Genomic DNA, 23,059 nt, shown 5'->3' on the forward strand with positions numbered 1-23,059 from the left:
GTCCAACTCTTTTTCTAATCACTTGGGGAGGGAGGGTGAGGAATCGTCTAAAAACAAATGTTATTTAGCCTTTAATTTCTATCGCTTTATTTATCTTACACGCACAATTGCGCTGTAATTTGGGTGGTTGTTGGAGGGTTTTTTTTCCAAGTCTTGATGATGTTCTTACAGCCCATAAACCTGTTTACTGTCTAGTCACTGCGGTACGCACTGTGCACGGCATTCAGGTAGTCGCAGCCTGGCACAGCATGCATCCACATGCTGCAGGGCTCCCCTCACATACACCTCTCAGATGGGGCTCAATCGTGAGACCCAGACCCGACCTCCCCCCAATCAGCTGAGGCCAGATGCAGAGAAGCCAAAAGCCGCCATGTTTACAGACGTTTTCTGTGATGGCTCATGGTAGGGAAGAGCAGGAATCTCAGGAGAAACCGGGTTCCTGTGGGAACGCCAGAGCACCCATTTACCATGATCCAAGTGTGTCCCAAAAAGTGTTAGAGGGGTTGCTGAGAACACTGTTTTTGTGGATACAGACTAGGAGTCCTGTGGCACCTTAGAGACTAACCGATTGATTAGGGCGTTGGCTTTTGTGGGTAACCTCCTCGTTGGTTTTATTCCAAAAAGTGTTGAATAAACAGCTGCAATGCTGGCTGTTTGCATTTCCGCTGTAATTCGAGTAATTCTCTCAGTATCTCATGTTGACACTCGCCATGTGTTTGCAGTTCCAGTGGTGTGTGGAGTACAGGCTCTTCTCACCCCTCCAGCACAGGGGTAAATCACAGCGTAGACTGGTGATTTCCAAAGTCAGGCATGGGGTCATCTTGCTGCAGGGTGACCAGCAAGGGGTGCTAAGGCAGCTTCCTAGCATTGTGGACCGTGCCGGGCCCTGGACACGAACAGCAGCAGGCCCACTCCTGGGCGGAGGCGAGTCGCCAACACTTCACAAGACAAAAAGCAAAACAAGCCCGCCCCATTTCAAACCCAGCCCAATGTGAGCTCTGCCCATTTGTGATCATGTGATCTGCCTCCTGATAGGGCAGATCATTACAGAGGCCAAGTAGCAATGGGCTTAAATGGCAGCAAGGGAGGTTTAGGTTGGACATTAGGAAAAACTTCTTAACTGTCAGGGTGGTGAAACACTTGAATAAATTGCCTGGGGAGGTTGTGGAATCTCCATCAGTGGAGATATTCAAGAGCAGATTGGGCAGACATCTATCAGGGATGGTTTAGACCAGGGCTTCTCAACACACGGCCTGCAAACCATATGTGGCCCGCCATCGGTTTGTTTGCATCCTGCAGGGCAGTTTGGGTTTACATGGGGCTCAACACGCAGATTGCGGGTGGGATCCTTTGAACATGGCCTCCACTGGGAACATGCTCCACGACAGCGAGGCATCTCCCAGGTGGGGTGAGCACTGAAAGACGCAAGCGGACGGGCTGGCTGGAACAGATGGGCGCAGGGTGTCCGCGTTTCTAGCCCCCAGGGAGGAGATGCCAGGAGCACCAGGGCATTATGGGAAGTGCTATGTATTTATGCCCCCCCATCAGTGTGAAATAAGCTATTTGCATATGTCTTTGCATATATAATCAACCACGCTTAAGTTGCGGCCCTGGGCATGTGCTGTGATTATCATTGGGGCCCCCGGGGCTTCCTAAGTCGAGTAGCCCCAATCTAGACAGTTCTTGGTCCTGCCATGAGGGCAGGGGACTGGTCTTGATGACCTCTCGAGGTCCCTTCCAGTTCTATGATTTACCCAGAGGGAGGGTGCCGAGATCACGGGCTGACTCTCTGTGTCAGTGTTATTGCTGGCTGTCCCACAGAGACGCATGTTGCTGCCAGGCACCTAGCGTCTTTGCAAACAGAAGGAAAAAACTAGGTAGCACTCTCAAGACTAACAAGATGGTTTAATAGGTGATGAGCTTTTGAAAGCTAGTAAACCATCTTGTTAGTCTTTAAAGTGCTACAAAGTTTTTCCTTTTGTTTTAGCAAGATCAGACTAACACGGCTACCTCTCTGTTACTTTGCAAACAGAGCGAGAGTTACAGTGTCCCTGTCTCTCAGCCTACTCGGGACCAAAAGGTGGGAAATGGAGAACAGAACAGCCCCGGGAGCTTTCTAGTGCAGACGAGGGAGTGCTGTAAAACGACCCCTTTTCCCCAGGGGCGTGTCTGAGTTGTACGTGCGGGCTGTTTGCTGACAAAACAAAGATGCAGCTTCCTGCAGCACTGCCACAGCCAGGGCGCGTTCAGGACACGAGAGCTGGACTCTTGTCTGCATGACCCCCTCCCCAGAGCATCGTCAGCTCAGACCTTTCTGAGCGGAGATGATGTGAGAGGTGGAAAGAGCCCCACAGGGCCAGGGTGAGTCTGCGTGGCTTGTGACGCTCTGGCAGATAAAACAGGCAGCGTCAGACTCCGCTCGGGAGCGAGCTGAGATTGTGGCTTTGATCAGGCACCTCACAGCGGCCGGGTGAATGTGGCGCTTTTGACACATCCTGGCCCAGCTGGGGACCTATTGGCGGGAGCAATAATTTCACCAGTACAAGCGTCATTAGGGCAGATCGCCCACGGGGATCTTGGTGGGACGTCAATTTGCACCAGCAGAGGATGTAGCTCATTGACGTCAATGGCCCGCCACTGATTTACACCAGCTGGGGATCTGGCCCATTAACTTTAATGGCATTACACCAATGTACACCCTTGGAGGGTGTGACGCAGCTTCCTGAGTTCAGCACTTCTAGAGTGACATTTGCGATAGCAAAAGTCAGCGCACATGGGATGGGAGGCAACCAGGGTGCAAAGGTGTTTTGCTCCTTGTAGTCAGCATGGCTGCTGTTGCAGGGATGGGGCACAGGGAGAAAATCAGCTGGGAACGGGAGAGGGAAATTCCTCCCTCGTGCATACAGTCCCAGCCTGCTGCTAAGACTGCTGCTGCTAACAGGAGATTCGTTCTGCAGGCTCCCTGGGCCCCAACTGTAAAATTAAACGTGGGCTTGGAGGATGAGCTCAGATGTCCGCACGGCTTCTCCCCAGCTACACATCTGCATTGCTGTCACCGCTGCAGCCCTTTCCTCTGCACCCCCCACCTCAACACCTCTGCACTTTTACCCAGCCAGGCACTTTGTACAAGACCTGAGAGTCAGAGCCACCCGAGCGGGCGCTGTCCGGGTGCGGCAGATCTTATTCCAAGATACATTCCTCCATCCCAAGATCACTGTGAGCATCTTGTCCAGTGGCTCTCACCCAGGGGCAGGTGTATCCCTGGGGGTACACAAAGTTCTTCCAGGAAGTACCTCGACTCATCTAGCTATTTGCCTGGATTCACAACAGCAAGCACGAGCAAAGCCAGGACAAACAAAAATGTCATACACACAAGGACTTGTTTTATACTGCTCTCTATAGCACATGCACTGACGTGGAAGTGGGATATTTACATTCAGTTGGGTATATTTTATAATGATGTGGTTAAAAATGAGAAAGTAAGCAATTTTTTCAGTAATAGGGCATTGTGAAACTTTGTATTGTTATGTCGGATTTTGTAAGCAAGTAGATTTTAAGTGCGGTGAAACTTGGGGCACACGAGCCAAATCAGACTCCGAAAGGGGGGTACAGTAATCTGGAAAGGTGGAGAACCCCTGGTCTAATCAGATCTCCTGTATAACAGAAGCCACAGAATTCTGGCAAAGAATTCCTAGAACGGATCTTTTCTGTGCTCCCTGGATTGTAGGCTCACAGGCAGGGCCGGCCCGAGGTATTCTGGCGCCCTGGGCATGGGCGCAAGGCACCGCCTCCTGGCGCATGGCGCATGTGCGGGCCCGCCCGTGGGGAGCAGGCCCGCCCCCTTAGGGAGCGCAGGCCCACCCCTGGGGCGCATGGCGCATGCGTGGCCTGGCTACAGCTTCTGGCTTGCACCCCGGGCCCGCCTCTAGGGTGCACAGCGCAAGAGCGACCCAGTCCGGCCTGGCAGTCGTGCGCGCCAGGCCGTGTAGAGCACCGCGGCCATGGAGGAAAGGACACTGCTGGGAGGAACCGCGAGGATGCAGGCGAGCCAGCGCTGTGGGAGCAGAGTGCGTGGCACCTGATATAAGGGACGCCATGCGCCCATTACAGCCGCCATCAGGCACCCCCCAGCCGTTAGCGCCCTGGGCAGCTGCCCAGTTCGCTCATGCCTCCGTCCTGCCCTGCTCACAGGGACTTTTGAACATTAAAATCTATCCATCTCCACAGAGCTGGTTGGAAAATGGATTGTCTGTCTCACAAAGAAATTGTGAGACTTTGAAATTGTCACTAAATAACATTTTTAAAAAATAGTTTCACATCCATCAAAAACGTTTCATTTAGATGTTAACGTTTAATGTAAAAGCACGAGTGAAAAAGTAGTCATTTCCAAACCAAACATTTTGTTCCAAAAATGTCAAAACAGGACATTGTGACATTTTCAGGATTTTTGTGTGTTTGATGGATTTCAGCTTTTGTTCCCTACCCAAAATTTCATCCAGACTGATACTCTGCAGTGAAAAAATGCAATTCTCTCTTAGAAAAAGCATTTTCCAACAGGAAACTGTTTCAACCAAAATTTTCCAAGTAGTTCTACTACTTGTCCACTAACTAAGGCCAGCTCTACACTAGCAGAGAAAGTCGACCGAAAATACGCAACTCTGACTACATGACTAGTGCAGCTTGAGTTGACATACCTTAGGTCGAATTTCTCTGGCATCCCCACTGTGGGAGATCAGGAAAAATTCTCCCATTGACTTCCCTTACTCCTCACAACCCAATGGAGTATCAGAGTCGATGAGGATGTGATCGACGGTCGATTTAGCAGGTCCTTACTAGACTCACTAAATTGAACCCTGGGAGATAGATCTCTGAAGCATTAATCTCCTGGTAAGAGAAGATAAGCCCTAAGCATACTCCTATAAAGGCAGCTCTCTTTTGTGTCAAATACTCTCATAACAGCTCATTTCTCCCTCATATAACTCGCCTGTGAAAGTCTGTGCACTCGGCTGTTAGGAACAGCGGCACCCGGCCTACGCTGTCTTGGCAGAGAGAGGCCTGTTTATGAACTCTTCTTTACTGCTGGAATAGCTCCCTCTCATCTTCACCTTTCTTAAAGGTTAACCTCATTTCCCTCTATTAGTTGGTTTTAGCGAATGCCATTTGGCGCGGCAGTTAGAGAGCTCTGTCAGTGACTGGAAATGACGGTGGCATTTAAAGCTGGTTGCGGAGGGGAGAAGAAGGAAATCATCTTTAATAAAATGGTCGCGGGGTGAGGAGGATGCTAAGTAGCATCAAAAAAAATTCCTAGCAAAAGTCGAATCAGAGCAGTCGAGTTAATGGGAAAGATCTGCCCTGAGCGTAGGAACCGTTCCAATCCAGGAGGGGTGTGGTATGGACATAGCAGGCCCTCAGAATCACTAGCCTGGTCCTAAACCTACGGCAGCATAGGGGTGTTTCCGTTCCCTCTGCCCCAGGCAGTGTGATCTCACTCCAGAAGGATTCCACTGGGTCTCCTGTGCGTGATTTCTCTTAGTAAAACCCCACTGTGCCATCCCTGACTTGCTAGTTGCGTTTGAGAGGCCGAAGGCTATTAGTCTTGGGTTGGGTTTGCTTGTTTGTGTGTCTCAGGAAGAGGTCTGTGATGCTAAAACCACATCTCCTCAGTGGGCGGAGTTTATCCAGGCTCCTGGACCTAACTCCAACTGGAAGAGCAGAGCTGTCGTTCACGCCGGTTCCTTGACACATTGACAACATCCGTGCAAGAGACAAGCACGCATGCCACTCCAGAAGCTGTGCCTGGAACACTCGCAGGTGGAACTGAATCTGGGACCTTTGTACATGAGCCTCTACAGCTTGAGCTAAAAGCCACCTGGTGCTCAGCTAAGCCTGTAGAGGAAACTCATTCTCTCTCTGTAAGTGGTCTCAGTGCCACTCCATGGGCCAGTGACCCATACCCAGGAGGTGTGTGGGTTACATGCCCACTCATGATGTCAATAGTATTGCTCACGGGGAGGGGGGGAAGCCCCTGCTATCCTTTCCCTCCCTACTCTGTGGCCTCAAACAGCACCCTGGCATGGGTGCAATAGAGCATTCTACACGAAGGAGGCTATAAAGCAGGGAAGGATGGGGCGGAGACATTATCAGCTATAAATTACGATAGCAATTCTTGTAAGCTAAGGGTCTGATCCAAGGCACAGTGGGAGTTTTTCCATTGATTTCAATACACTTTGGTTCTGGGCCTGAGTCTCTGATGTTATTTCAACTACTGATATAAGATCCCTTAGATAGGCTGTTGCTTTTCTTAGGTACTCTCAGGGTATGTGCATACATTGGGCCAAGTTCTTTCTTCATGCCATCCCACTTACTCCATAGGTCATTTGAAGCATTAGTCAAAAAAGTTTGACTAAATGGTTTTCCATCAGAAAGAAAGACTTGAAAAATAGCTCTATGTGGCCCCAGAGCTTCTCTCTTTCACCAACAAAGTTCACTTGATGAAAGATAATACCTCATCCACTTTGGGTATGTCTAGACTACATGCCTCTGCCAACAGAGGCATGTAAAATAGGCTACCTGACATAGTCAATGAAGAGGGGATTTAAATATCCCAGGCTTCATTAAAATAAAAATGGCCTAAGTTCCAAACCCGACCGCGATAGCTGAAAATCCGCGAAGTAGGCTTTGAAAGCCGCGGAGGGGCTCCGGCGGGGGAGCAGCCCAGGCGCGCCTGGGATGCCCCCCCGCCGGCTTCCCCCGAGGCTTTGAAAAAAGTCCGCGAAGTCGTGAATCCGCGATGGTCGAACCGCGAAGTAGCGAGGGCTCACTGTACTTCTTTTGTGTGTCTTTTCTTACAGCATAAGCTCCTTAGAACAGCACCTGTCTCCGTGTGTGTATGTACAGAGCCTAGCCCAATGGAGGCCTGATCTCGGGCCAGCTAGGTGTTATCCTGACACAAATGATGCTGAGAACTTTGGTAGAAGTGGCACCTCTGTCCATGAAATCATCACTGGGCCCTGAGTCATTTTATGCAGGAAAGCTGTTATTTAAAAAGATGAGATGTGCTCCTCTGTTTATTTAGTTCTCTTTTTTCCTTCGTCGTCGTCGTCGTCTTCTTTGTTTGTAGATGTAGAGAGAGAGGGAGCGGGTGAGTTTATAAAAGCGAGGGAGAAAGGAGTGGCGGCATTTTCTGGAGCTCTTTAATGACATTCTGTATAATTTGAAAGTGGGGAGGGGGCGAAAAAAGGGAATTAGCAAAAAAACTGGCAAAAGAAAAGTGGAATGTGGAGAGAAGCGTGTGGATGAATTTTAATGCAATCAGAAAGCTGTAATAATGGTAATAAAGGAATATATTCAGACGTCAAGAGAGGGAGAAGGGAACAGGACCCGCGACGCCAGAATTTAAATTAGACATAGGCGTATAATTCTCTCTTTTTTTCTTCCCTTTCTTCAAATGAAGGAAATGGAATTTTTAAGCACAGCGAAAGAGGGATTAACAATTGGCAGGTTTTCAGCCCTTTGTCTTTTGGCGAATCCCATTTAATCACCGTCTTTAATATTAAGGAGGCTGCAGCCAGGCAGGGCTGTCTCAGGCTTGGGGGGAAAGGGATGATATACAGAGGAAAAGAGAGATAACACTTAGGTGTAGGCGATTGTGAGGAAGTGTTTCAATTACTTCCACTGAAGTCTTTAAAAACTGAAGTTTAATTTGATCTGAAATGTCGTCCCAGCTCCTGAAAGAGAAAATATGTCCTTTTCCTCCCTTTCATGTCCGTGCCGGTGATTCTCAGAGATCAAGGCTGGAGTGGTGAAATAGATTCAGATCCTGGCTCCAGAAGAGGATTTCCAACCCTCCAGGTCACCTGTGAGATGAGTTTCAGGATTGAAACTTATTTCCTTGACATACCAGCCATCGCCCCAATGACCCTTCAAAGTTTGTCAAGAATCTTTTCAGGTTTGCACTGAGCAAGCGTGAAAACTGAACTGCCTTTTAGGCTCCATCCAAGCTATCTGCAACACCAGTGCAAAAGAGTGTAAGGATTCAGATGCGCTAAATTCATCGCATCCGTGTTCTTTATCAGAACATATATCATTGGATAGTTAAAGCTGTAATGGCTTGATCTCTCTGGCTACGTCTACACTGGCATGAATTTCCGAAAATGCTTTTAACAGAAAAGTTTTCCGTTAAAAGCATTTTTGGAAAATCGCGTCTAGATTGGCAGGATGCTCTTCCGCAAAAGCACTTTTTTTCCACAAAAAAGCCCCGATCTCCATTTTCGCGATCGGGGCTTTTTTGCAGAAAACAGTACTATGCTGTCTACACTGGCCCTTTTGGGCAAAAGTCTTTCGTAAAAAGACTTTTGCCCGAATGGGAGCAGCATAGTTTTTCCGGAAAAGCACTGATGATTTTACATGAGATCGTCAGTGCTTTTCCGGAAATTCAAGCAGCCAGTGTAGACAGCTGGCAAGTTTTTCCAGAAAGCAGATGATTTTCCAGGAAAACTTGCCAGTCTAGACACAGCCACTGAGTATGTCTACACTGCAGAGTTTTTCCGGAAAAACTACACTTACGTCCACACTGCTATTGCGTTCTTTCAACAAAAAGCTGAAAGAACGGAGGGGGCTTTCCGACAATGTTAGACCTCTTTCTATGAGGAAGAAGCCTTTTTCCAAAAAAGCTTTTTTGGAAAAAAGCGTGTGTGGACGCGGAAGAGGGCGTTTTTTTTGAAAGAAGAGGCCTCCAGGAAAAAGCACAGGTACCCTGATGGCCACTCCATCCACAGTAATCACAACTGAAATGCGAGGATGCTATCAACGTGGATGCTATCTTTCGAAAAAGCACATTGCTTTTTTGTTGCGCTTTTGCTAGGTAGACGTTCTCTTTCTAAAAAAGTTTTTTCAGAAGAGCTCTTCCAGAAAAGCTTCTTCCGAAAGAAGCCTGCAGTCTAGACATAACCTCTAATTGGGAAATCAGGTTGTGTTATATTTGGGACTGGTGAACAGACCCTGACAAATAAAAATACTGAGCCTACAACTTTTTTAAGAGAGTCATTAAAAGTTTCGTAGTGAGACTTGGCCGTGTACGTCTCCCTGGCCGTGTACGTCACCACCCCACCCCCCTCCTTTGCGGCAGCCCGGCTGAGCAGGCAGCATTCAGCCAAGCACCACGGCGGGAGGGAAGAAGAAGGGAAGGGAGGGCAGGAAGAGACAGAGGGGAGAGAGAGGCAGGAGAAGAGAAAGGGAGAGTGAGAGGCAGGAGGGGGAGAAGAGAAAAAATTAGAGGGGACATGCCTAATTCCCAGACCTGACAGAGGAGAAAGAGGTTCTCAGGTTCAGGCGAAGATGTAGGCCATTTCATTGACTGCCTCTTCCTTTTGGCATTGCCCTTGGTGATTACTTCACGGGAGTTCTCTGGTTTTGTACAGCATGGCCAGGGGCCCTGTAAAATTCAGGACTCAGGGTGCAATTACACAGTTACAAAAAAAACTTGGAAGAAGTTTGTCGGGGGGGGCCTGAGGACTAGGTTGCTTGCAGGAAGACGGATCTATTCTTCTCTCCTTGGGAGAATTAAAGCCCACACCTTGGCTTATGCTCATTTGCTCTTGTCCTGAGCACACAGCTGTTTGGATTAGTTGCTATTCTCTCTGGCCCGGATGTCTCTGAAGCTTCTGTCTCCAGCATCAGGAGACTGGCATTTGTGCAATCATAACTCCTAACGTATGAGATAGAAAGAGTCTGTTAAGTAGAACCAAAAGGGAGAAGTGGGGAGAGTTACTCCCAAGGAAAGAGTTCCAGTTGAGATGTGACTCGGGTTCCCAAACACCTTTCAATAAGCAGGTGAATTCAGCACACATTTTAAAGCCTGCTGCAGAATTAGCCCCGAGGGTGTTTTTGGTTGAAGGGGGCTAGGCAGGAAGAGGGTAAATTTCATTCTTGTTGCTTTGCGTGAAGCGGTGGTGGGGATGGGACTTTCTGTCCTAATTTTCGAAACAGCTCCATTTTCCAAGGTTCATGTGTTTTTCAGCAAGGTACCACGGAGAAGTTAATTAGCTAATTTACAATTAGCTGCAACCGAATTCGTAATTGCTTCCCCTGTGGAAAGGGGCACAATCCACATCCCGCAGCCATAGGACTGCTGTGAAAATGGCAGTAGAAGCCTGCGGCTCGGACCACAGGAACTGCCCTGCTTTTAGCCCACTGAGCTGCCTGATTAGCAAATGCGGGGTTGGGGGGAGGGAGATTTGGGGATACTCCTAGGCAAAGTCACAAGGTGAGGGATAGAACCTGAGCCAGCAAATTCAGATTCAGAACAGGAGCAGTTCCAAACTTTCCCAAAGTTTGAGGACTTCAGTAGCCCAGATCTGGAGTTCCCTCCCTATGCCTTGGCCCATGGTAGACACCACCTCTGTTCTGAGAGCTAACACGACTTACAGGCTAGTTTTGCTTCCTGGGGTGTAACCCAGAGGTCCCCAAACTGGCTTGAGGATCACTCATGATCTGCAGGGAACCATACAGCTACTTGGCTCATCCCTATGACTCTAGCTTTGCCTCCTCCTTTCCAGCTGCTGCTGGTGGCCTGGAGGTTGCTGGCTGCAGGGAACAAAGAGAGAACCTGGCCTTGTGTTAGCAGCTGCCAAGGAGAGCAAAACAGGGGCTGTCCTAATATGCAGGAGGGTTGGAAGGGAAGCAGAGCGAGGGGGCTGGCAGCAGAGAAGGTAGTGAGACAAACAGGAATGAATCATGCGAATAAGGAAATAATGAATAGCTGGATGTGTAGCCCAAAGGAAGGCATGCAGCTGGCTTAGCCCTGAATGTTAGAAAGTCAGCCGTCGCCTTATCACATTTCCTCACGTTATGTGCCTTTGACAGGGTCTGAAAAAGTACACAGTATACCTGCCTATCGCATCACACTTGCACATATGCATTGTATCTGCCTGGAACATACACACTTGCACATATGTATTGCAGCTGCCTAGAACATACACACTTGCACATATGCATTGTATCTGCCTGGAACATACACACTTGCACATATGTATTGCAGCTGCCTAGAACATACACACATGCACTTCTGTAGTGTACCTGCCTATAGCATACACAAATATCTGCATTGTACCTAACAATAGCATACATACACACACACATTTTGTATTGTACCTGCCTATAGAATACACACATACCTGTTTTGTTCCTGCCTATTGAATGCTCACACATCTGCATTGTATCTGTCTATTGCATACACACACACATCTGCATTGTACCTGTCTATTGCATACACACACACATCTGCATTGTACCTGCCTATAGCATACACACACACATCTACATAGTACCTGCCTATGCATATATACACACACACATCTGCATTGTACCTCCCTATGCATACATACAAACATCTGTTTACTACCTGCCTATAGCATACACACACAGACATCTGCATTGTACCTCCTATAGCATACATGCAAATCTGTGTTTTACATGCCTATAGAATATACACACACACACACACAGCAGTATTATACCTACCTATAACATACACACATGTGCATGTGTATGCACCTGCTCTTCGCATAGTCACACACATCTATGGTACCTGCCTAAAGAATTACACACACACACACACACTCACACACACACACACAATCTACTTACCTATATGATATGCCCTGGCAATAAGCGTGTTACACAGATACACAAACTCACAGCTTGTCAGGCCAAAAGGCTCTGTGACGACCATCTCTGTCCTCCTACATGGCAGGCCACAGAAGCCAGCTAGATCTCTCTCTGTTATGGAGACACTGGTTGCAACTTCACAGATGAGGCAGGAGACAGTTTTTTCATTCTGACAGAACAGGGGGTCAACTGCTGTTTAGGATGAAGAATACATGCAGAGAGAGAGAACTAGCTAGGGTGTGTGTGTGTGTGTGTGTGTGTGTGTGTGTGTGTGTGTGTGATTTTCCCCCTAGGTCTTTCACAAACTCTGCCAGTATCATGCATATCCTTTGCTCCACAGAGAGTCAAGCATCCTGCATCTCCTTGTCCCTTTCGCCTCTTGAATTGGCACTTCCCCCCACCTGACACTCAGTGTACAACATTTCATCATTGCACCTTTCTCGCCTGCCGTCTCCTTCCCTGGGCCCGTCTGACACCTCTGCCTTGCGCTGGGCATGGAAATAGAACATTTAAATACAAATGGAACAGGGAATAATTTAACCCCTATTCACACCAAGGGAGGTGCCAGGCCTTCATATAAACACAGCCCAAGAGATTTACAGACACTGTATATTTAGCTAACAAGGGACATTTCTACACTCATGCGGGTAGGAAATGTAGGCTACATGTGATTACTCTATAGAGAAGGACAGTGGCCTTGTGTTTAATTTATATTTTAATTTATTCAACAACTACAGTAATGCCTAGAGACCAATCAAGGTTGGGGCCTTATGTTGCTAGGTGCTGTACAAACAAAAAGCCCTAGCCAGTCCCTGCCCCCAAAGATTTGCACTCTAAATAGACAAGGCAGACGCAGAGTAAGGAAAAGAGTCAATCAACATAGTAGCTGCCGCTGGTGAAGCAGAGCGATCAGTGTGGTGGCTGAAAATGGCCTGTCAGGGAAGAGCATTAGATAGAAGGGGATCAGCTAAATAGAAAGACAAAGGGAAGGGAAAGGAGTAAGGGGAACAAAACTGGCTGAAAGTGGGTGAGGTGCAGAGTGAGGCTGAGGTAGTGAGACCCCAAGAGTGAGGGCAGGAAAAGGAGGCTGGAGAAAACAGCACAGAGTGGGGGAATCACAGTCAGAAGGAGAGAAAATAGAATCCCAGGCCAGATTCTAGATCACCCCTGAGAGACGTTTCTCTAACCTAGTGTTAGATATTCCCAGTGTTTGTCGCTGGCAGCTTTGTTCCTGTTTGATGCCGAAGAAGGGAAGGAAGCAGACTGGCTCTCAGATTTCAGTGCAGGCTTTTTCCACTGGCAGCTTTTACTTGTAGACTGAACTTAATTGATCTGATAATAACCAGGGGGCTCAGTGGAGCTGTTTGCAGGGAATCACTTTTCAGAGCCTAACCCCCCCCCCCCTTTCTGCAGCTCGGTCAAGGAGGGGTGATGCTCTCAACCTGCTTCAACGGGCTGTTGGGAGAGTGAAGTTGCCCGTGTTTGCAAAGCGCTCAGAAGGGGACAAGTTCAGAGTCTGGGGACTTCAGAGACTTACATGGCCCATTCCAGAGACACATGGCAGAATGAAATTCAGATCCTAGTCTGGAAACAAACACCCCCCCCCCAACCACTAACACCACCACCCCCACTCCCGTTCCAGAGTGGTTCGATCCAGGAGCGTTGGCCAAGTCCATGCCCCGGCTTGACCATTCGATGCCTCTCCCTTTCTGTTGAACTTCCATGGGGCTGACATTGCCTTTCCCTTCCAGCTGCTAATTTCAGCAGCAAAATCAGCGTGATCTAAAGGATGGGCTAGTTACCCAGTGCAGTTCAGTCTCATCACCGGATGCTTTGGAAGCGTCTCCAACCGAGAGCGTATCTAGCGTCCATTCATCCCCGTGCACAACACACCGTGTCCAACACCATCCCTCTTCATTCTGCTCTGCCGGCCTGATGGCCTCACGCATACTCTCGCAGACATATTTGATGAAGTTGAGTCCAGTTGCCATGGTGCTCGGCGTGTCAGCCTTTTGTCTGGAACTTGGCAAAGCATCTCGGGCATGGGTGGTGTGAAAGGTTCAGTGTAAGCTCATTAGTGGATTATGGGGCTGTCATTTCAGTCACATGCAAATGAATCCAGGTGCACGTCGAGATCGGGAACCCGCGGAATGTTCCCAGCTGCTGCCGGGCGCCTCCTCTCTGCCCCTTCTGTGCACAGGATGCATTATATAACTTAGCAACGAGGTTGTTTGCAGGTCCCGAATGCAAAGAGCAAATATGCTGGTTGGTTAAAAGACTGGCTTGGAGCCAGTGGTTAAAGCGACTTATTTCACTAGCCGGTTGTGTGAACACATAAGTGTCTGAGACAGCAGTTGCCATAAATCACTGTTATAAAAAACTTTAGGCAAAGATTTTTCAAACATGATTTGCAGTGTCCAAAACTGAGTGTCCTTAAAGGGGACTAGTTTTCAGGGAAGTGGGTACTCGGGACTTTCTGAAAATCAAGCTATTCTCAGGCCATGTTTTCACTCTGGAGAAGATCAACGTTGACGCGATCGATCTTCCAGAGTTTGATTTAGCAGGTCTTTACTAAATCAAACTCAGAGGGCACCCCCAAAAGTGACCAGTACTCCTGTTCCCTGTCAGCCTCCCGCTGTGGAGACGGCGGGGAAACTTGAATCAAGGGAGGTCGACTCCAGATACGTAATTAACTAAGCTGGAGTTGCTTATCTTAATTTGACCTTCCCCTTTAGTGTAGACCTGGCCTATGGTGAAGCACATTAGCCTCCCAAATCACAAGACACTTTCGAAAATCTTGTCCCTAAAGCCATGGGTAAGTGAGCAGAGGGTTCAGTCCAGTGACTGGTCGTCACATAGCCACCTGGTGGACAAGTCGCAAAACTGCCAATAATGGGCACCTTTGCTCGCTGTCTTCAGTGAGACAGGGATATCTGAGTGTCAGGGAAAAGGGGAGCAAAGCCAAAAAGAAATGGTTTGCGTAACATACCCGGATTTACACTTTGCATAAATGAAACTAGGCAAAGTGGTCTCAGGCCTTTTGCTGGTATTATAACATTGGTTAGGGGTGTGAATTTTGTCTGCCACATCAATATTGGCAGAAGTCCTGCAAAAGCACTGTTTGGCCAATATTAGCTGCATCACCAGAAGGAGGGTTTGCACAAGCTTTTTCTCTAGGGGAGGCTTGGTTTCAGTTGTGCTCAAAGGTCTCTTTTTCCCTGCACCTCACCTCCATCTGGGGCATCAGACCCCAGGCGGAAACTCTTCTACGGTAGAACCTTTCCCGTGCCCACCAAATGGTTAGGAAATATTCCTTCAATGACAGATATATGCAACCCCCATCCCAGAGATGTGACCAAGGGAGATGCCGGAAGCCTCTTGGACTCATAGAGCCATAGAGAACATTTAATATTTAGTCCATTCCTTGCCATTGAAGGATTAAATGACTCAATTACTCAAACAAATGGTCTGGACAAAGCACTGAAAAAAGTACATAGGGAAATCCGGCACTGCACTCACTGATCTTTCTGGCTTCTATGTGCATGGTTCACAGCAGATCTGGTTAAGACGTCATCAGCACTGTCTCTTTAGTCTGTGAGTTGACTAAAGCTGAGATGGAGAAAAAAAGAAAGGGCTGAGATAATTCAGAGTGCTGCGTTCCTACCATGCCATGTCAGTGCTGGCTACTCCGGGAATGGTGGTGTAAAAACAGGCCATCCTCCTACTCTCGCTATCTGTGCATTTTCCGTAGACAGAACGGAAACGTAGGGTCGTGGGTTCTTGGTTGAGCAGGCTCACCCTGGTGGGACGGGACCGGGCTGTAATCCATTGCATGAACAATGAGCGTTCGCTTGGTTCTTAGAGCAATTTGCTAATTGACATATGACTCGTGAGTCTGTCAACATTGACCAAGCCAGCGTAAGAGAAGCAGTTTGCCGAAATCAGCCGTGTTCTCACGGCTTTCCTAAGGGGGCATTCTGGTGCGGTTCGGGTCATTAAAATAAACATTTAAAAAAAAGTCAGTGGGTTTATTTATTTACTAACATGCATTTATTCAAATTGGTTGCATCTGTTCTGTAAACTGCTTTGAGAAAAAACCCCATCTTGGTCCACACATATTTACATAGTATTTAATGCATGATGAGTTAGACATTTATGAATCATGTGTAAAGGGCCTATTTACATATACAATGTAAACTATGTAAAGGTCCTTTCCACCTCTTCATGCAGTGGTATTGTATAAGAGCTGCCAGATACAATGTTATGGATAGAAATCTGCTCTAACGGGGGATCCGGTGGCCACTGAAATCCCTGCGAGTCTTTCGGTTGACTTTGGTGGCCATTGGATTGGGCCCTGTTTTCAGGCGATTTGCCAGGGTCTATTACTTTGAAGCTAAAACTTTCCATAGTTAGGTGACATCCAGGGACAGCCCATGACTATAGGCTGACTCAGCCGTCGCCTAGGGCGCCGCCTTCAACGGAGCACCCGGGGTGCCCGCTGATGACATCACGCCATTGACAGCTGTGCAGGCGCGGGCGCTGATCGTACGTTCCACCTGGGGCACCAGCTGCTGCAGCCCACCTCAGGCCACCCCTATCTATGGGTACATCTACGCTGCAACGCTGTTTCGAAATAACTAGCGCTATTCTGAAATAACAGTCTGCCTCTACACAGCAGGCAGTTATTTCGAAATAATGTTAAAATACTGTCAAGCTGGAGGACTTCTTACTCCGACTCCTGTAACCCTCACTGGACGAGAAGTAAGGGAAGTCAGAGGAAGAGGGCTCTGTTTCGAAATAAGTGCTGGGTAGATGCTCCCTATTTTGAAATAAGCTATTCCGAAATAATCTACGCAATTGACGTAGCTCAATTTGTCAAGCTTATTTCAAGTTAAACCCTGCAGTGTAGACACACCCTACATTAGGAGTTTTTTACCAAAATAGATATAACAATATGGTATTGTGATAAAGTGCTTTTAGTGTGGACCTTGCTTATACAGTTAAAGCAGTGCTTTTACTGGCGTTGTTTAATTCCGCACCCAAGCTAAACGAGCTATACCAGAAAAAGTGCAATTTTCCCTATATAACTGCATCTACATTAGGAGTATCTGTAACCCTCACCCCTACTGGGTGTGGTGCAGTGTTCCATCTAGAGGCCCTGAGACCACTGAGAGAGAGAATAAGGACCCCGCTCTACAGCCGTAGCTGAGAGCCAGGTGGCTTTTAGCTCATGCGGCAGAGGATCATGCACTTAGCTCCAGAGGTCCCAAGTTCACTTCTGCCTGTTAGTGTTGGTGTTGGTGGACAGAGGCGTAGTTGTGTTGGTCAGGGACCAAACCTGACTGACATGCCTGTGGTGTAAATGTAACCCTCGAGGTGTTGTTCTGTCCAGTGTCCTTCCCGACAGGCAAAACAAGCAAGTGCGTAAGGCACCACAAAAACTGGGCCCCCAACGTTCATGGTGCCCTATGCTGCCACATGCTGCCTATGGGCTCTGGCCGGCCTTAGCTCCATCCCCCAGTTCTCCCCCCACTCAGCACTGGTCTGGCAGCCTCTCCGTCCCCTCCCATAGCCACTCAGCAGAAGACCATGCAACTCCACTCCAGGTTGCCAACTCTCCCAGGCCAGACGGACAGGACATCATTACAGTCAATGATGTCCGGCCTGGGAGAATTGGCTACACCTTTCCCCCACAGCTTCAGCGTCTGTCCCCCTGGTGGAGGGGGGCGGTACTGGTGCTGGTTTGCATAGAGCACCAGCAACCCGGAGGGACATAAGAACATAAGAACAGCCATACTGGGTCAGACCAAAGTTCCTTCTAGCCCAGTATCCTGTCTGCCGACAGTGGCCAGCACCAGGTGCCCCAGAGAGGGTGGACCGAAGACAACGATCAAGCAATTTGTCTCCTGCCATCTCTCTCCAGCCTCTGACAAACAGAGGCCAAGGACACCATTTTATCCCCTAGCTAATAGCCTTTTATGGACCTAACCTCCATGTTCCCAGATCTGTCCCGTCTAGTGGCACAGAGACTGCTTTGAGAGTTCTGTTCTACGTCCTTCGCGAAGGGCCAGGTGGCTTTTCGTTCATGCAGTAGACGCTTGTGCGTTTCTCTCCAGAGATCTCAGGCTTAATCCCGGCCTGCCAACAATGTGGGCCTGTCAGTGTTACATACACAAAGCCTTGCCAACAGCCCAAGGGTAAATACAATACTTGCTGTTAAAAACCCAGCATCTACCCACTGCGCCTAGTGCTGTCAGAGCTAACTAGCAGAGATGGGACACACCCGTGCTAACTCAGCTAAGCGTCATGGTCAGTTTGGGCTTTACATGGTGAACCACCTCAAGTTTGGAAATGTTTGGGCAAAATCCATTTAGCTGTCTTGCCTCAGTTGGCCTTCAAAAATAGTTTGCATGCATATTTGTCTGTGTGTCTATGCAGAGGTCAGTGCGCGCCTGTGAATGTGTTTCTATATAACGTGAGTGTGAACGTTTATATGTGTTTAGATAAGACAAAAATCTCCATTTACAAGCCAGGGCTTCCAGTCCATGTAATTACTTCCCTGGCTGCTTTAAATCAAAGACCATTTCAAAACAGAGCCGCTTCTGTTAAACTTAATTATTTTCTCCTGCAGCTTATAGGGTAAAGTGGTGGCTACTAAAAAGGGCACTTCTTAATTGAAGGTTGGTTCTAAATGCCATCCTTGTATGCATTCCCTTTGAGTGGCAGTCTGGAAAATACCAGAGTTTTATTTCCGGGGAGTCGTCTGCAGAGACTGAGTAGAGAGCACTGACTCATGAGGCTTGGGGCATATATATTCTAAGGTGACTAATTGGTCGGCGGTGCTTTGATTTTCAAGTCCACACAATGCTTGCCGTTTAATATGATGATCGGCACTTCCTGAAAACAAGGCTTCTTTGGCTACATCTAGACTGCAAGCCTCTTTCGAAAGAGGTTTTTTCGAAAGTATCTTTCGAACGTATCTTCCGAAAAAGCCTCTTTCGAAAAAGAGCACCTAGACAACAAGAAGATGTTTCGAAAAAGCGGCTCACCTTTTCAAAAGAGAGTCTAGATACTCTCTTTTGAAAAAGCCCTGTTTTCATGCAATAGCGCCTTTTTTCGAAAGATGACTTTCAAAAAAAGGCATTATTCCTCGTAGAACGAGGTTTACCGCCATCTACAAAACAGGTGTGTTCTTTTGATTTACTGTCGACAGAACACTGCAGTAGTCTAGACACAGGTACAGTTTTTTCGAAAAAAGGCGACTTTTTTCGAAAAAACCCTGTAGTCTAGACACACCCTTTAAGGCATTTCCAGCTTGGCATCCCCAAATCCCTTGCCACTTCTGAAAATGTTTACCTTGGGGGGGGGGAGGCGTGTTCCAGTGCCGGATTTAAGCACAAGCTAAGCAAACTACAGTTTAGGGCCTCATATTATGAGGAGCCTCTAAATACAAAAAAATTATCCGTTTTTTTGATGCAGCCTTGCCTATGTGCCACATACAGACAAATCGAAACCTTCCTTCTTTCTATTTTCATTGTCCTTTCTGTTAGAATAAGACACATTTTTTTGGTAATTCTATGGGGCCTCCTAAACTTGACATGCTTTAGAGCCTCTGCATGTCTTAATCCGGCCCTGGGCACTTCCCTCCCGCCTCAGTCTTTTGTATGTTGCGTGGAGTCACGTTGACTTTCGCACTCCTCCCGAAATATGGTAAGCATCTCTTTATTTTGTTCCAGAAGACAGAAAACTCTTTGTGGGCATGCTCAACAAGCAACAGTCAGAAGATGACGTGCGCAGGCTATTCGAGGCATTTGGGAACATCGAGGAGTGCACGATCCTCCGGGGACCCGATGGCAACAGCAAAGGTGAGACGGCTCGTGATGTACAGTGGTATTGCTCCTCCAACCAGCCCCAGCCCCCGGGTCTGTACAGAAGTATCCAGGAGACTCAGCAACTCGATTAATGACAACTCGGGTGCATTTTGGATCCTCTCATTGGGAAAGGAAGGAGTGGGGGAGGGATTCCAAGTAGAAATAGCTGGGAGAGGTTGCTGGAAAGAAGCGCTAGAGCTAAGAATGAACTGTTGTGTTGAGAGTCCATGGATTCACTGGGGAACTTGGAGGCTTGTTTCAACTTGTTTGTTATTAGACCAGCCCCAGTCTGGGGTGTTATTAGCCAGAGGAAAGCCTTAGTGGATTAGTTCCAGGAACCTCCAGGGGAAACTGAGGCAGGGTCGCTGCAGAGCCCCGCTTGGTCACAAAGAGGCAAACTGAAGATAGCAATTCAGCGATCGCTGGGAAATAAAATTTCAAAACAAAATATCTTTTACCTCCAAAGTTGGGAGGTGCTTTATTGTGTCCCTCCCTCCCCCTGAGAAAAGCTGGATAACTTTTGACCAAACAAAAATATTCCACGATCAACGAGCCAATTGTTTCAACTAGCTGTGTGATACAGACCAGCACTGGACTCTGACTTTGGTTTCTTCTTTGATGTTTGGACATTTAAAAAGAGAATTTCCTCCAGTGAAGCCAGCAGTGGCCCAGGAGACAGAATAGTGCAGCTGCACCTACAACTCACGTTTCTCAACCCCATCCTTTGCTTTTCCTAACTGGAAATGGTAGTATGGAAGAAAACATTGTTCTCACTCTGAGTTTGTAAGCAACAAGTAGCCAGAGGCAGTTTTATTACAAGCTGCAGCAAAGGAAAAACTGGTTCAGACGGGGGGGGGGAAGCCCCCCCCCCTCCAAGGCAGATCTTTGAATACAAGCAATTATGAAGCAGTTTCTATACTGTCCATTAGATATAATAACAATAACAATTAGTCTCCTTCCCATTACAAACACCAATGGCTAACAGTTATTTTAGTTCCACCCAGATGCTTCTTATCTCAAGGTCCCTGCCAGTCAGCATTCTATCCCTATCTCCGTATGGAGGCGAGAGGCAAAGGCAGCGTCTAATTACAGATCTCGCGTTGTCAGGCCACAGACTTAGCCTGACTCTTGCTCTCTTGTTAACAAGACCAAGATGGCTGCACACAAATTCCCTTCTTCCCTTTTCCTGCCTCTCCAGTAGACACCCCATGACATAAAGCTGGCATGAGCAAAGTGCAGAAAAATGTCCCAAAGGAAGCCTATGATCTTGCATTTGTCCCCCAAAGAATGAACTAGATGATCCCATGGACCACATAACTTTCCCAGCCACAGACCCACCATTCCAAACAAACAGGAATCGGCACTAGTAAGAGAGGTCATTAACATGCACAAGGGCCATTTTGCACGTGCAGATGGTCACTAGCTCGCACAACTGCAGGATAACAAATGCACATACATTTTTGCACGTGCACCCTTTGCACCCGGATGTGCCTTGGTGGAATTTGCCACCTCCAATTTCAAAGATCTTACATCCAGTTTCACGGCCAAAAACTTAACACGTGAAAATTAGCCTTGTTGAACAGCCTCGCCAGTTGTTGGCACGTTTGAGGCTGTACTTACCCCAGGACATGTGCGGCAGGGGTGGTCCAGTCCTTGAGGCATGGCACATCACAGCCGTTTCTCCAGGATCAGCATTTGAACAAGGATTTTCCACCTCATGCCAGGGTCATTCATCCCAGCATTTCCTAGAAAAGTATCTTCACTTTGAACAGGACGCTCTCCTCTCTTGACAGTGAAATCATAGAATCATAGAATAATAGGACTGGAAGGGACCTCGAGAGGTCATCGAGTCCAGCCCCCCGCCCTCAAGGCAGGACCAAGCTCCGTCTACACCATCCCTGACAGATGTCTATCTAACCTGTTCTTAAATATCTCCAGAGAGGGAGATTCCACCACCTCCCTTGGCAATTTATTCCAATATTTGACCACCCTGACAGTTAGGAATTTTTTCCTAATGTCCAATCTAAACCTCCCCTGCTGCACTTTAAGCCCATTACTCCTTGTCCTGTCCTCAGAAACCAAGAGGAACAAATTTTCTCCTTCCTCCTTGTGACACCCTTTTAGATATTTGAAATGCATCCATTAAATAGGGATCGGTGTGTAATATTTCATCAAGTATGCTGGCAGGTGCGAAGAAGATACCAGCTCTGCCGTTGCAGTTCATATGTCGCCAGCTATTTTGACATGTGACATCGGCGGGCATATTTTCGCAACACGGAGACAGAGGACCCTAACCACAGTGGCACATTTGAGAACGACACTGATGTGCCCAGAAAGTCACTGTCAGCCAGCAAAGACGGTTTGTCTTCCGACAGGCCCCAGCGCATCACGGTGGTGAGACACAGCGGTGGTAGAGCACAGGGAGTGTGCAATATACTCTCTGCTCTGGAGGTGTGAGTCTGGGAAAGGCTAACACCCAGAGCAGGAATTGGGTGGTAGCGCTGTAAGGTAGCAAACATGGAGTTAGAACGGGAGGGTTTTTCCATAGCTGAGGCCCTCCGCTTTCTCCCAGCCACATCCCCTCTGAGCTTCCGACTTTTTAAGGGCATGTTGAAATTAATGGGATTCTAAGATTTTTAAGAGCAGGTTAGGTAGACATCTGCCAGGAATGGTCTAGACAGTGCTTGGTCCTGCCGTGAGGGCAGGGTTCTCGACTCGATGACTCTCGAGGTCCCTTCCAGTTCTAGTGTTCTAGGATTCTATGATTCTATCCACTGAAGAGAATGTCTGTTGAATCTGGTTGTTATTCTATGGGGCTCCCTTTCTAGCTTTCTCACAGCCCCATGAGATGTCTCATTGCTCCCCCTGTTACTCACTATGGGTATGTCTACACTACCACCCTAGTTCGAACTAGGGTGGTAGTGTAGACATACCCTATGGAAGTAGCCTGGTGGTAGCAAAAGAAAAAACACACACGCACTCACACAAACACACACACACACACAAACACACACACTTTTTTTGCCCTTTGTACTGACCCATTGTCAATTACAGCTTCATCTCCAGAAAGGCTGGGACTTAAGAACATAACAGCTGCCCTCCAGGGTGAGAGCAATGGTCCATGCCTGAACTTCAGGGGGAATGTACAGAACAGGACGATGGGGGAGAGATCCATTCCGTCTTCCCTCTCCTGGCGACTGGCAGGCAGTTAGAGGTTGACGGTTGCCCTGATTCCCGACCATCTGAGCTAATAGCCATTGATGGACCAACCCGCCATGAACTTCCCTAGTTCATGTTTACACCCATTATACTTTCGGCCATCACCACATACTGTGGCAGTGAGTTCCACAGGTTAATTGTGTGAGCACGATAAGATATTTCCTTGGTCTCCCTCTGTCTTTGTACATCCCCTGTCTGTTCTCTTTGATCCTGCCGTTGGCCTATCTCTGTAAAGCCAATTAAATGAATGCAATGCTGGTGAATGCTGGTGGACAGACAGAGCAGAAACAGAATCCACTGCA

At 47.9% G+C, this 23,059-nt stretch overlaps 1 protein-coding gene across 13 annotated transcripts in view; it reads left to right on the forward strand.

The window, feature by feature from the left end:
- Positions 1–23,059, forward strand: part of CELF4 (CUGBP Elav-like family member 4) — a 996,171-nt gene that overhangs the window by 778,681 nt on the left and 194,431 nt on the right. For 9 of the 13 annotated variants that reach the window (XM_075932760.1, XM_075932759.1, XM_075932762.1 and 6 more), the window contains one exon: positions 19,407–19,532. In XM_075932760.1, coding sequence (XP_075788875.1) covers positions 19,407–19,532 — 126 coding nt within the window. Of the gene's footprint in view, positions 1–19,403; positions 19,533–23,059 lie in introns of all 13 variants that reach the window. The other 4 variants (XM_075932764.1, XM_075932767.1, XM_014573598.3 and 1 more) reach the window with 1 other exon arrangement.

The sequence above is a fragment of the Pelodiscus sinensis genome, chromosome 6 (genome assembly GCF_049634645.1).
Source record: "Pelodiscus sinensis isolate JC-2024 chromosome 6, ASM4963464v1, whole genome shotgun sequence".
In the NCBI taxonomy this organism is placed as follows: Eukaryota; Metazoa; Chordata; order Testudines; family Trionychidae; genus Pelodiscus; species Pelodiscus sinensis.